The following is a 13409-nucleotide window of genomic DNA, read 5'->3' on the forward strand; positions in this document are numbered from 1 at the left end:
CATTCAGGTTTGTGGATTTTGGGAAGGAGATAGAAGCGGGCAGTGCGAGGTTGGGGAACGATGAGGTTGGTGGCCGTGGGTGGGAGGTCACCTGAGGTGATGAGGTTGTGGATGGTTTGCGAGATGATGGTTTGGTGCTCAGGGGTGGGGTCATGATCAAGGGGGCGGTAGGAGGTGGTGTCGGAGAGTTGGCGTCCGGCCTCGGCGATGTAGAGGTCAGTGCGCCATACTTCCGTACTTTTAAGATTGTGATATTTGTTGCTGGACACTCATCTGATAATAGTGGAAATCTGTTTTGATTGACACTTTTTAAATTTTTCACTGAATGAATAGCTTTATGTTGAATTCTTCCTCATCTTGACTTGCTGCTTTCTTATACGTGTCCTTTTATAGAGTCCCAACTATTCCCCAAAACCTGCTGGAGTCATTAATCCATCTTACCAGCTGTCTGAATCATTTGTTCTTTTTTTAAAGCTTAAAAGCCCACATTTTCCCAGCTGAAGGTGCTACAGGGCAACCTAGGTAGTTGCAGTCTTCTTTCCAAGTCTGATGCTTTGTGACCCACACAACATGCCTGCGGAGACTCAGATGTAATTTCTTCCGAAGTCAAGACAATATCAATTGCCTGAGATGTGTTCATACTGGAGAACTATTATTCCAAATCTAGCACCAAGGGGATGATTTTGCCTGGGCTGCTGTATCATGGCCCATATTGAGGAGAAGAGCGGAGAAATTATTCTTTATGTAACTAAATGTGTTTGGTGTTTACAGCCAGAATTTTCAGGATGTGGTTTGAAAGTCCATGTTTATAGCTAACCTGCACTTCTGTATTTGTGATAATGGAAATTTCATCTAACAGTACAGTTGACAAGCATCACTTCCAGTAGCATGACAAGGGTAGGAGCTCTACTAGGAAGGAAGGGGAAAGTGAGAAAGGGCAAGTGTGAAATGAAGTGAGAGGAAGGAGGAAAAACAGTGGGAGAAAGAAGGAGAATATTTTCCAGAAGCAGCTGGAAAGGAGCATGGAATGGGACAAAGAAGAAATAATTGCTATATAGCCATGTTAGAACCAACGACATGGAAGTATTATGGACCAGGCCAGGCCCGTTCAAAATATATTAAGAAGGTAGTCTAGACCCTAACTTTTTCTTATTTTAAAGGTAAATGTGAGTAGTGGTGTTCAGATGCAATTCGATTGGTCAAACTACTCAACATTAAGCAAAACACAATTTATTCAAACATTATATTAAAATACAAAAGAAAGAGGAATTTGGAATAACAACTCTTTTGGAAAACTTAACAGAATAACAGATTAATTTACTACTAAATAGTTACTGTTCCAATATACTACCTTCCCTTAAATACACTCTTGGCAAAAGGCAAATTCAGAAGACAGATTGTCTCATATGTAGTTCTCCAATCCAGGAGGAATGAACATCAAAGGTCAATTCTGAGAAAGAGAGAACTCCAGTTTTTAGCTATAGCAAAGAGAGATGTGGCAGCTTTTTCCACAACTCTAGCAGCTTCTGCCACTGAAAAAAACTAAAAAAAAAACCTGGTTCGGAGGGTAGGAGCATGACCACACCCATTCAGGCGGCTTCTAATGTTCCAACTTTACAAAAAAACCCAAGGCCTCACAAGCTGTTTATCTTCCCATAGACTGCTTGCTAACTGTCCCCCAATTTCTCTCTAAAAGAAACCAGAACAAAACACACTTCTTAAGCCACAGTATAATCACAAACGAATAGGGAGGAGGTCCTGATAAACAAGTTACACAAGCAAAACGAGCTAAACTTTTAACAAATTACTTTGGAGGGTGGTAATACTGGGATTATTACCTAATCCATATTAATTGGCATACAGACAAATAGATCAGGGAAGTAAATATATGGCTGAGCAAAAGAAGAGGTTTCATTTAACAGGAAACTGACACCAGGGCTAGGATAGGAAGGAGCTGAAATGCGCTTCACCCAGACTAGGCTAGGCAAAGGTCTGAAAAGAATAATTAGGGCTACAGGAAGAATTTTGAACTAGTGAAGGGAATTGAATGTTCAGATAGAACTCACAGCAAGAATGACAGTAACTTATAGATATCAGAATGGGATGACAGCAGAGAACAAAGTGATAATTGATAAAAGATAATTTAATACTCCAGGTAATGAAAGATTTTAGGATGAAATAATGAAAGCCTGTTAAAAATAAAAGCAAGTGTGATGAAATATAAGAGCATATTAAATGGCTGGTATGACAATGCACAGAACAATAGGAACAAATGTATGACATATCAAAAAGTGTATCAAAGATACCATCAAGGCATGTGAGCAATGCGGGGGGCAGAGGGGGGGGAAGGGGACACTTACCTGAATAAGTTCTTAAACATGTATGAATGTACATAGCATAAGCAATAAATAAGTGACAGATATACATAAATTCACTTCAGAGTGTGATATTGGTATCTCAGATCCCCTGGTATATCCAAACTTGCCAATAATTCCCTTTTTAAATAATACTCTTCCTTTCTGTTTTTCACACTGAAGTGTGTAACTTCACATTTAGCCACATAATACTGCATCTGCCATGTGTTTGTCCGCTAATTCAGCTTGTCTAAATCATCTTAAAGCCTTCGTGTATCCTTCTCACGACTCACAATCTTACCCAGGTTTGTGTCATTTCAACGAGATCACTTCATATCCTTCCAAATTCCAAAGAATACCCACTTTTGGAATACTGTGTGCAATTCTGGTCACCCTGCTATAGGAAGGATGTTGTGAAACTTGAAAAATGTTCAAAGAAGATTTACAAGAATGTGCCAGGGTTGGAGGGTTTAAGCCATAGGGAGAGGCTGGAACGTCAAAAGCTGAGGGGTTACCTTAAAGAAGTTTATAAAATCATAAGGGGCATGGAAAGGGTAAATAGACAAGTATTTTCCCTGGGGTGGGGGAGTCAAAAACTAGAGGGCATAGGTTTAAGATGAGAGGGCAAAGATTTAAAAAGGGACCTAAAGAGCAATGTTTTCACATAGAGGGTGGTGTCACATAGAGGGTGGTGAGTGCATGGATTGAGCTGCCAGAGGATTTAAAAGGCATCATGGGAATATGAATAGGAAGAGTTGAGGGATGTGGGCCAAATGCTGGCAAATGGGACTAGATTTATCTAGGATATCTGGACAAGTTGAACTGAAGAGTCCGTTTCCTTGCTGTACATCTCTATGACTCTATGTCTCTAATGCAGATTGATTCCATTGATCTCAGTTTCACATCATGATCAGTATAAGGTTGGAACCTGCAACCTCTGGGCTATTACTGCCGGTCTTTTAAGGACTGCACCTTCATACCCTCATAAGAAGCAAGTGTGGAAATTTCCAATGCAATGGTCATAAAATAAACTGCTAATTTTGTCCTATAATTGTACCGATAATAATAAGAAAAACAAAGTATAAAATATCCAATTATTTCAATATTGCTTTAAGTAAGCTAAAGAATAAACATCCATACTGCACTTGTTTTTGTCTGGATATCTGAGATTTTTTAAGCCATTATACAGTTAAGATTAATCGATAATATCCTGAATAGAGCAGCAGTAAAATCAAAAAGGCTTTTTGGCCTAAAGGTCCATACACTTCGATCTTGCCAAAACTGAAATATACCATTGCTAATGGTCCAAGATTCAGATCTTCCCAATAGGAAACCTATTTTTTCTATCCTTACCAACTACCTTCAGATATAAACCACAAATATTTTAAATATGTAGCTCTATTGTAAATTTAGGTGCAATATGATAGCCAGGATACAATGGAAACAAAAAATAGGGAAAAATATAAAACAGGCATGTGGCTTGTGATAAATTGGTTTAAACTAAGTCAAAAAAGCCACGTTTCACTCTATTGCAAAATACTCAATTTATTCAAGTCATAATATTATACTAACCTTTGGCAAAATATTCTCTGTTCGGACCAATTAGTGTGTTGTAAGGATACCCATAATAGGCTAGTGTGTAGGGATCACACGAGTAAACAATGTTTGCTTGAGGTGTTTCTGTTGGTCCCCCTTTTGCTGCTTTCTGGTAACGACTATATTGCTCTTTGTCCACAGGCTTGGCAAGGGTTACCTCAATGTAGGAACCTTCAAGGTCAATTCCATTTAATTTCTCCATGGCATGGACTGCATCTTCCCTGGTGGTGAAATGAACAAAAGCGTAATCACGAATTTTCTTCACTCGCTCCACACAGCCAGGGTTAAACTGACTAAAGACTTTTTTAATCGTGTCCTCCATGGTTTCAATCATCAGATTCCTCACGTAAAGGATTTTAACAGTTTCCATCACATCTTCGTCGACATCTATCTCTGGTTCAGCCCAGTCGACTGCAATTTGGTGACCCCACAGCTGGATTCTTCCAGGCATCAGTTTTCTTCGTGCCATGGCAGCTGCCCGGTGACTTTCATACTCGACAAAAGCAAATCCTCGGTTCTTCATCTTGTCAGCTGCACTGGCATAGACAATCACATCTAACACACCTTCTGTTACTTTAGAAATCTCTTCTAAAATCTCCTCTCTTTTTTTCATTTTTGGAATGCCCCCAATGAAAAGTCTGCAGTTGTCCACACTGCTGCAGACACCCAGCAATCTCCCAGGGCGAATCTCGTAGTTATTAAGCTCTCTGACAGCTCGTTTGGCTTCATGCTTGGCTGTAAACATGACAAAGGCATAACCTCGGTTTTTACCATCAAAGTCCATCATCAGGCGCATCTCATACATCCGTCCCACTGACTCAAAAACAGGGACAAGCTCATCTTCATAAACGTCACGAGGAATTTTGCCAATAAAGACCTCACACCCACGGGGTGGAGGATGTCCCTCCCAACCAGGGGGAGGACCACCATATTTACGTTGGCCATTTTCTTGAACCATTGTGTAGCCTGTACGTTCCAAAAGTGCAAGCAAGGTAGCTTCATTAGGGGCACCAGCAACACCTTCATGGACTTTAGTTGAAGACATGTTGCAAGAATCTGTACTCATCATGGTAGTGGAGTCTTCAGCTGTCATTCTGTCAAAACCATCCAAATTGTGCTCAGACCTGAAGGCAAACGAGGGAAATCTTAGTTGAATGCTCAAACAAATGGACATTAATATAATGCATTCTAATATAGAATGATATCTCACAGCCAATATAGTACTCTTGAAATGCGGTCAATTGAAATGCTGTTGAAATGCTGTAAATGTAGGGAAACTAAATAGCCAATTTGCACACAGCAAGTTTCCAAAAAGTAGTGATTTGATAAATGACAAGATAAACCATTGTTTATGCAATTCAAATCAGAAACGTCACAATTTGAAAACGCCAAGGAACATTCAGAACTTTGATCATTTGATTTCTTAAAATACATGGCAATTATAGGAAGAATTTATTTTTAAATTTTTCAAATTTGGTCTTTGACATCATTTTGTGAAGAGTTTGAGAGTTTTGACCATGGATGCAATGCATGTGTGATATGTCCTATGTAAATTGAAAAGATAAGAGTATGCAATGTAGTTAGAATGGCCAGCTATTTGAAATAATCTCTGGTTTCAGATTGTCTCAGGCCAAATTGCTCTTCTGATTATGGAAATTACTTGCTCATCCCTCCTAGCAACAATTGTCACGATGATGGCTTTGGAAGTGCTACCACAGAGAAATGGTTGGCTTCTGTGGCAAAATGTGTTTGGATAGACACATTTTGTGGGAAAAGGGGGAACATTTGCTGCCAACACTTCTTGCGTAGTACTTCTACATAACTTATTAGTGACCTAACATATCCATTTGCTAAAGACTAGTGCACTAATGGTTAACTACAACACAGCAATGACTACACCTCAAAAAAAAGTGCACATCATTGTAAAGTGTTTTGTGATCCACTGAGGTTGTGAAAGGTACTATATAAAACACCACAATACCATATAAATGGTTATTGGATTGTAACGTTAACTCGTTTCTTTCTCCATGGATGCTACATGACATGCTAAGTATTTCCAGCATTTTTTACTTTAATTTCTGATTTCTAGCATTTGTAGTATTTTGCGTCAACATGTTATTATCATCATCCTAAAATGGTCTAAAATATAAAAATAGGATGTGACATATCCCCTTAACATTGCACATCAAACAATAAGTGCAGTGATATTCATTTTTGGAACATAACGTTACATGAGAGATGACAGATTAAACTTGGACAAAGAAGATACTTGTCATGATCAGATGGTGTAGGGATGAATTTCCATGTTTGATTGGAAGTAGCTTTGGCAAACAACTTCATATGCTGCCTAATTTTCCTTTCAAGTAACTTCATTGGATGAAAACTGGGTAGACAGACAGACAGACAGACAGACAGACAGTTACAGCCAATTTTCCATTTGGCAATAAGGGAACAATCGCCCCACTGTATATACTTGAGTGTTTTATGTATCTCATTAGCTATTACTCAGTTCTGATGAGTGCCTCACTTCAATGGAAACAATTTTCTTTTATTTTGCCATCATAGGAATAGGAAAAGCTGATTTTCTTGTTCATGTTTCTTAACATGAAGCATTTGCTGGTTTTAAACTTTGTGTCTTGGGTATGATCTGAATTTGGCAATAAGTTAGAATGTCAAACAGAAAAGTGAGCCATTAACAGTCTTGTTGCATTTTGGAAGAAACCATTTTCTCACAAGCAAAAATATTGAAATACTATATGCTAAGTGGGCACCCTGATTATTACATTAACAGGATGTTAATGCTCGTCTGGAATTGGAAAAGTTCATTGATTTTGCTTCCAATTTCCACCCTGCCCTCACTTCCGCCTGGTCTATCTCTGACCCTCCTTTCCCTTCCTCAACACCTCGGTTTCCATTTCTGTACACCAGTATCCACAATAAACCCGCTGACTCCAACAGCTACCTGGACAATACATCCTTGCACCCTGCTTCCTGTAAAGACTTCCTTCTATTCTCCCAGTTCCTCTATCTCCATTGCATATGTTCTGATGAGGCCAACTTTGACAAGGCAGCCTCCGAAATGTCCAACATCTTCCTCAACTGAGGATTCCTCAGCTCCGTTGTTGACAGGGCCCTCACAACTGGATCTGTACTCACCCCCACGCTTCCCTCCCGCAAAAGTAATAGGGCTCCCCCTTGTCCTTACCTACCATCCCACCAGCATCCACATCCAGAAGATTATCAGACACCATTTCTGCCACCTCCAGCAAGATGGCACCTTCAGACATATTCCCTCACCTCCCCGCCTTCTGCAATGACCATTCCCTCCGGGACACCCTAGTCCACTCTTCCTTCACTCCTAACAACCCCCCACAACCCCACGGGACCTTCCCCTGTAACCAGCGAAGGTGTAACACCTGCCTGTTTACCTCCCCCCTCCTCAGTAGCCAAGGGCCCAAACTTACCTCCCACGTGAGGCAGCACATTACTTGCACTTCTCACAATCTACTGTACTGCATTCATTGCTCACAATGTGGTCTACTCTACATTTGGGGAACAAAGCGTAGACTGGGTGACTGCTTCACAGAACATCTACGTTCTGCCCGCAAAAAAGTTCCTGAGCCACTTTAATATACCACCATGTTCCCTGGCCGACATCTGTGTCTCAGGACTGCTGCAGTGTTCCAGCAAAGCTCAGCACAAGTTGGAAGAACAGCACCTCATTTTCCGCCTGCAACTCTCCAGGCTCACTATCGAGTTCAATAATTTTAGGGCCTAAACTCTCCCATGTCCTAGCCCCCAGGCCTTGGTATCACATAGTGGCTTACAATAGGTAGTGTGTACTGGCAGACTAACAAACCCCATCAACAACTATTTACCCTCCTAACCAGATCGTCATCCACTCCTTTGTCTGCCAACTGTTCTTCACTCTTTGGGCTCTAACTTCACCCATTGTTTATTCCTGTTTGAACCCTCTCCCCACCCCATCTTTTGCATATAAACCGACATTTTCCTAGCTACCATCAGTTCTGAGAAAGGGTGACCGGACCCAAAGCATCAACTCTGATTTTTGTTCACAGATGCTGCCAGACCTGCTTAGCTTTTTCAGCACCTTCGGTTTTTGTTTAGGATTTTAACTTGCTGATTTTCAATCCCCTAAATCATAACAAATCTCAAAGCCAACATTTCAAAGGCTACATGTATACAATACAATGTTACCTTTATTTAGTTTAATATATTGGCATTTTCAAGGTGTCTATCTTTATGAATCACTTACGCCTGTAGTTGAAAGCTACACAATCCGTAATGTTTCAACCACACAAATCACGCACAGGCAATACTGAACATTCCCAGAGCGTGGAGTCTAGTTTGAAACTCAGAACACTAAATATTGTTATATTATGATATAAAAGTTAATCATTTGCTTTAATGCTTTCTAATGGCAAGGAAAGAACCAATAGGCTAAAAATTAATGCAAGTTTAAAAGTACAAATTAAACTCTTCATAAACAGTGATTCATGTATTCAATTTTTAAGATCAGTACCTGTGTACAATGATACTTAATATAGAGCTCCTATCACCAGACTGAAACTCAAAATGGCAAAACTGGGTGTTCTCATGCAGAGTCCTGTATGCAGTAACACTGTGTACTTTCTGCATAAACAATAGTTCATGGTGAAAATTAGAGATAAGAACAGTTTTAATAGCTTTTGTGCAAAATAATTGTTCACGTCATAGTCATTTGCCTATAGTTCACCAGATGAGGTCTTTGTTGCCTCTATGTTGACTATTCCACCACATTTGTGGTCATCCGCCCACATCTACTTTCCATAGACTTGAGGTCATCGAAAAGTCTGCTTCTCCTGTCCTAACTTGCACTAAGCCTGATTCATCACTCAATATCTCTGATCAGCATTTGCTCCTGGTTAAACACATTAAAATATTAAAAAAAAATTCACTTATTTGACACAGACATGATGGGCCAAATGTCCTGCTCCTGCATGTTACCATCATTTTGAATTGGATCGTCCGAAACATCTGTGCTTCTCTAATTCTGACCTTTTGAGTTTTCCCGATTTTAATTGATCCACCATTAGTGATCCTGCCTCAGTTGCCAAGGCAATAAGCTCAGAAATTCCGTCCCTAAACCTCTCCAACCCCTTACATTTCTTTTTCATTTTTAGATACTCCTTAGAAGCTGCCTCTTTGATCATCGGCCTTAAAGTCTTACGTTATTTGACTGTCAAATCATATTTCATATTGCTTTTGCAACATGTTTTGGAATGCTTTGACATGTTAAATGTTGTTGTTGTAAGATTTCAGCACACACAAAACTTCAGAATATCCTCTCTATCCAAATAGCTCATTAAACACTCATGAATTAACAAGGACTTGGTGTCTACGCAACAATAACTACTAATTCAGTTCTTTTAGGAGCAAGGGGAGAGAATCAGAAAATAAATCAATTTAGTGACTCTGGAAACAGAATGGTTGGAGATTCTGTAGAGTTCTTCAATTCAATGAGCACCACCATTGATTTTATGTTACAGGAGAGACTTTTTGAAAATTATGATAATGACAACTGAAGTCTTCCAGTAATCAGTTAATAATACAACCACTCAAGTAAAATTTACTAATGCCCTAGGGTAAAGTATTTATTAAAAAATGAAGGATTTCAGGCACTTTGCTGATTTTCTCTAGAAGTCCTGCAAGTAACATAACATTGTCTCATGTGAAAGCGTCATGAAAATACTCTGGTATTATTTTATTAAAAGTAGCGTCAAATGAGGCGGCTGATATGACATTGTGCAGTGGGAAGGACCTCGAACTAAGGAATTATAACTATTCAGCATGTCGAACGCTTCTCCCGCTATTTATCATAGCTGATCAAACACAATGCCTTTTACTTGCTCCATTCCCATTATCCTGTATACCACTGGTAATCAGATATTTACCTTAAATATTCAGTACTCAAAGAGTCACCCTCCACAGCCCTCCATGCCTACCAGTTTTAGGTAGAATTTTGAAGTGTCATACTTATTACTACCAGTCACATAATGAGTTATTTTAGTATTTAGTTATGAAAGGTCTCCAAGTAAATGGGGAGGCAATAGCCTAGTGGTATTATCACTGGACTGTTAATCCAGAGACCCAGATAACATTCTGGGGACCTGGGTTCAAATCCCACCATGGCAGATGGTGGAATTTGAATTCAATAAAAATCTGGAATTAAGAATCTAATGACTGTGAATCCATTGTCAATCGTCAGGAAAAACCCATCTGGTTCACTAATGTCCCTTAGGGAAGGAAGCTGCCATCCTTACCAGGTGTGGCCTACACATGACTCCAGACCCACAGCAATGTGGTTGACTGAGTGCCCTCTGGGCAATTAGGGATGGGCAATAAATGTTGCCTGGCCAGCGACACCCTCATCCCATGAATGAATAAAGAAAAATAAAATAATGGATTATTGGTGTAATTTTTATATTGTTATTGGGTGGATTCAAATTTCCTCCTACAAGAGCCCCTCACAATATGTTTCAATGGGTTGACTAATACAACTACACCTGACAGTAATCCGAAAGTGGCAGGCCAGGTTAATAGTTAACTATCACAAAGGTGCTGCAAATCCCAGAATACCTGTTATCAGACTGTGGCTATCAACTAGCAATCAAAAGTTACTATCACATTAACCAAATGTAATTCTTGAACTTTTGCAAGGGAATTAATTTAAGAACTGATCAACCACATATGTGTTGAATTTCTGTTAAAATTGTCCCCATCTCCCATTGATGGAGGATTTGGCTGGAGATTCGCAGTGGTTGTGGAGGGTTGCAGTATCTCTGGTATTCTACTGAACTCAATTTGAAGTTACAACAGGAGGACAGTCCAAACCCTCAGGAAATTCTGTGTCACTGTTTTATGCATACCCTGGGAACTTAAACATTATTACAAAGGTCATCTTTTGACGAGGAAACAGGTCAGTATCATGTTAAAACAAAACGAGAGTCGATAACTCCATGTATCTAATAGTTTATTTCTAAAATGTAATAAATATTATTGCTATTTTTATTTGTGATAGAGCTGCTATATTCAGATCTTAATTTTTCTGCAATTTAAGAAGACACATGTGAGCTCATTAAGGGGACAACTTCTGTACAAAAAAGTGTTTTTATTAATGCAATTTTCTTTATTTGCTGCGCAATGTAGTGAAATAACATTATTACATTAAAATTAAATCAACTTATCAAGGGAAAAAAAATCCCTGCTGTAATGAAAACACTGTTCTCACTTCCAGTGACCTCACCAAAACTTTTTTCAAATTCTTCCAAAGATGGACAGAGGTGACCTAATGTAATAAAAAAAGTGCAACCCATTTAAAACAACATCTTATTGATTGGTTCTCCTTTGCATGTATAAAAGGAAATGGTTGTGGAGGAGGATCAACATAGATAAATGCTGGCCAAGCACAGATGTGATTTCAGAAAGGCTGAATTAGAACTTTTTGTACAGTGATATGAGATTCACTTACTTGCAATCTCTCACTGACAAGTAGTAATTATTATTATCTACCATTTCTGTGTGTTGTTTGGAAGAGCGGTTGACATACGAGTAATCTCATGAACTGAACTAACCTAATACAAGGCCAAAACAGATCAGTGTGTGAAAGAGATAAATCCTTTAATGTTTCGGGTGGGAAACTTCACTACAGCTGGCAATGGGCAAACATAGCAAAACAAAGAAAGCTCCTTCTTTATCTGGGTCTGCCTTATAAAAGGGGCTTCTATCTTGTGTGCAGGTTCTAATGAACCTCAAGGATTAAAATATCTCCATCCTGTAGCCACTCAGGACAGGTATGGTAGCCTGGTTGTAACAGTCATGGTAAATTAATAAAAGTATAAAGAAAATTCAAGTTAAGGTGTTCTGAGTGCATATAATTCAGAGACATGTAAAGCTCTGTCCAAAGCATTGGCCCATTAGCAACTTTCGTACTCGCTCTTCTGCATGCATGAAAATTCAATGCTGGTTTGGACATAGAAGGCTACAGTTGGTTAGGGAAAAAGGCCAGACTTTATTTTGGATTATCATTTAGCAAGATATCAAAATAGTCTGATTACTTCCTATAATTGAAACATACAGATTCCAGCAATGCACATTAACACTTTAAAGCAGATGGCACATCAAAAGGTCACAAAAATAATCTGCAATATTACAAAACATTGCAAGAAAGCTATAACGTAGTTCTTCAAAAAATAGGGAGTCATAAGCTCACTGTGCAATGAACCTAGGAGAATATTAACATAGTTTTCTAGGCTGAGATTGGGATAACCTCAGAGATTTGTAATATCATGAGGAGCACGGAAAGGTTGAACAGCCAAGGTCTTTTTCCTAGGGTCGGGAGAGTCCAAAGCTAGAGGGCATAGATTTAAGGCGAGAGGGAAATATTTAAAAAAAGTATCTGAGGGGTAACTTTTCATGCAGAAGGTGGTATGTATATGGAATGAGCTGCCAGAGGAAGTGGTGGAGGTGGGTACAATTACAGTACTTAAAAGGAATTTGGATGAGTTTATGAACAGGAAGGGTTTAGGGGAATATGAACAAATGCTGGCAAACGGGAATAGGTCAGATTGGGATGTGTGGTCGGTGTGGACAAGTTGATCTGAAGTCTGTTTCCATGCTGTATAACTCTAACTCTGACTTTTACTCATAGGTTTCCTGAATCTGTCAAACGAGTACAAAAGTTGGTGAAGATTTCAGAGACCAACGTACAGTTGTTTTTCCAATGTGGCTGCCATCTAAAGTATAGTACAACATGCCACGATTTTGGATATTCTCCACAATTTCTATACATTTCTGCATTTCCTCAATACATAATATGCAAACACACACAGAGCAGGTGTAGATCATTCAGCCCTTCAAATCTGCTTGGTCACCTGATAAGATCAGATCTATCCTGAACACCCTTTGTCTCCCTTGTCAGTCAAGCATCTAGCACAATCCTTAAAAATATTCAATATCGCAGCCTCTAATGCTCGTTGGTTAAGAGAACTACATTATCTAATGACTACTGGAGAGAAAATAATTGTCCACCTTACATGGGAGACCTCTTACTTTTAAACAGTGTCCCCTAATTCTCATCTTTCTCTCAAGAAGAAACATTGTTGTAAGATAAATATTGGTAAGAATCTGGTGGTATGGATTCCTCAAGGGCTATGCATTATTTATTATGTTTTATAAGTGCCCTTGTTATTTCATCAGGTTTATCAAATGAATAACAGCGGTAACTAAGATAAGAAACTCCCAGGTGTGATTCTTATCTGTGTGAAATCAGTTGGTGCTAGGTTGTGCAGCTCTTAAAAAATGCATTCTGAGGAAGGGTCACCGGACCCGAAACGTTAACTGTTTTCTCCTTCACAGATGCTGCCAGACCTGCTGAGCTTTTCCAGCAACTTCTGTTTT

The 13409-nt window shown here is 39.2% G+C and overlaps 1 protein-coding gene across 3 annotated transcripts in view; it reads right to left on the bottom strand.

Annotated features, from left to right (window-relative positions):
• Positions 1-5071, bottom strand: part of rbm47 (RNA binding motif protein 47) — a 326113-nt gene extending 321042 nt beyond the window's left edge. For all 3 annotated transcript variants that reach the window (XM_048596750.1, XM_048596742.1, XM_048596734.1), the window contains exon 1: positions 3927-5071. In XM_048596750.1, coding sequence (XP_048452707.1) covers positions 3927-5043 — 1117 coding nt within the window. In that variant the 5' untranslated portion in view covers positions 5044-5071. The remainder of the gene's footprint in view (positions 1-3926) is intronic.
• Positions 5072-13409: the final 8338 nt, after the last annotated feature.

This window comes from Rhincodon typus, chromosome 1 (assembly GCF_021869965.1).
Source record: "Rhincodon typus isolate 14 chromosome 1, sRhiTyp1.1, whole genome shotgun sequence".
In the NCBI taxonomy this organism is placed as follows: Eukaryota; Metazoa; Chordata; class Chondrichthyes; order Orectolobiformes; family Rhincodontidae; genus Rhincodon; species Rhincodon typus.